General features: G+C 55.8%; 1 protein-coding gene across 1 annotated transcript in view; it reads right to left on the minus strand.

Annotated features, from left to right (window-relative positions):
- Nucleotides 1-690: 690 nt before the first annotated feature.
- LOC105549155 (LRRN4 C-terminal-like protein) overlaps nucleotides 691-1,413 on the minus strand; it is a 2,922-nt gene continuing 2,199 nt past the window's right edge. The window contains exon 2 of the mRNA XM_011993578.1: nucleotides 691-1,409. Within this exon, the coding sequence (XP_011848968.1) occupies nucleotides 982-1,409 (428 nt within the window). The 3' untranslated portion in view covers nucleotides 691-981. The remainder of the gene's footprint in view (nucleotides 1,410-1,413) is intronic.

The raw sequence follows: 1,413 nt of genomic DNA on the forward strand, positions 1-1,413 counted from the left end.
GTATTACCGTCATTTTTGTTTTGTTCTACCTAGCAAGAATATAAATTTATTCTCAGAATCCCACTGAAGACACTCATTGACAGAGCCGTTTTGAGGATGCATGATATGGATCAACTAACTACAAGCAATGGGCCAGTGACCTGATTTGTAAGGCCCATGGACTAAGAATGATTTTACATCTTTAAAGAAGGGGGTCTGCCTGGGCACCGTGGCTCACGCCTGTAATCCCAACACTGGGAGGCCAAGGTGGGTGGAGTACCTGAGGTCAGGCGTTTGAGACCAGGCTGACCAACATGGTGAAAACCCATCTCTACTAAAAAAACACAATAATTAGCCGGGCATGGTCGTGGGCACCTGTAACCCCAACTACTTAGGATGCTGAGACGGGAGAATCACTTGAACCTAGGAGGTGGAGGTTGCAGTGAACCGACATATATCGTGTCATTGCACTCCACCCTGTGTAACAGAGGGAGACTTCTTCTCAAAAAACAAAACAAAACAAAACACAAGGGCGTCTGGCTGTGTTGCCCTGGCTGGACTGGACTCAAACTCCTGGGCTCAAGAGATCCTCCCATTTCAGCTTCCGGAGTAGCTGCTACTCTAGGTTGGCATTACTATGTCGAGTGGTTTTTCCTTTATAAATGGTTACAAGGGTCATATAAATACCCACATAATATTCTCCATTTTATCCTCTTAAACCGCAAAGGTTACATTATTTACTATCTGACCGTTAAAAAAAAAAAATTGGGGGCCCCTTTCTATTCTTTCCCAGACCTCAGCCAGGAAACAAAGCGCCAAGTCCCGGACCTAAACAAGCGCTCAGCCCAGAGAACCATGACTCTGCTGTGGCTCTAGAGCCTGGGGCTGGCTCCCAGCTCACCGTCCAGCCCTCCCTGGAGGCAGCGGGTTCCCCTCTTTCCAGGAGCCGGGCTGAGCGCCGCAGGTGGGGCTGGCTGTGCCCGAGATGCCCCCAGGCCCCTTTCAGAGCGCCCCTGCTGCTCGGGCGACGGCTCGGCGCGGGCAGCCCCAGCGATCGCGTAGGCAGAAGTGCCACACCAGGGCGGCACAGCTCAGCAGGGCCAGGGCCGTGCCCACCCCGACGGCGGCGTGGACCAGAGTGCGGGGGTTGGGCGGCACTGCAAAGCGGCTGCAAGGCCCGAAGGCAGGGATGTCGGCCCCCTCGAGGCCCTCTCTTCCAGCCTCAGGCACGCGGCTTGCCCCAGCCTCGTTAGCGGCCACCACGCAAACGACATAAACGCCCCCTGGCTTCAGCCCCTTCAGTTCGGCTCTGCGGACCGTAGCGTTCAGCGAGGGCCCCTTCTGCGCAGCCTCGCTGCCGTCCCAAAGCAGCAGCCAGTAGTGGAGGACCGGGGAGAAGGGGGCACACCAGTGGACCACTGCGCGGCCCTCTTC

The sequence above is a fragment of the Mandrillus leucophaeus genome, unplaced genomic scaffold (genome assembly GCF_000951045.1).
Source record: "Mandrillus leucophaeus isolate KB7577 unplaced genomic scaffold, Mleu.le_1.0 Scaffold43, whole genome shotgun sequence".
Classification (NCBI taxonomy): domain Eukaryota; kingdom Metazoa; phylum Chordata; class Mammalia; order Primates; family Cercopithecidae; genus Mandrillus; species Mandrillus leucophaeus.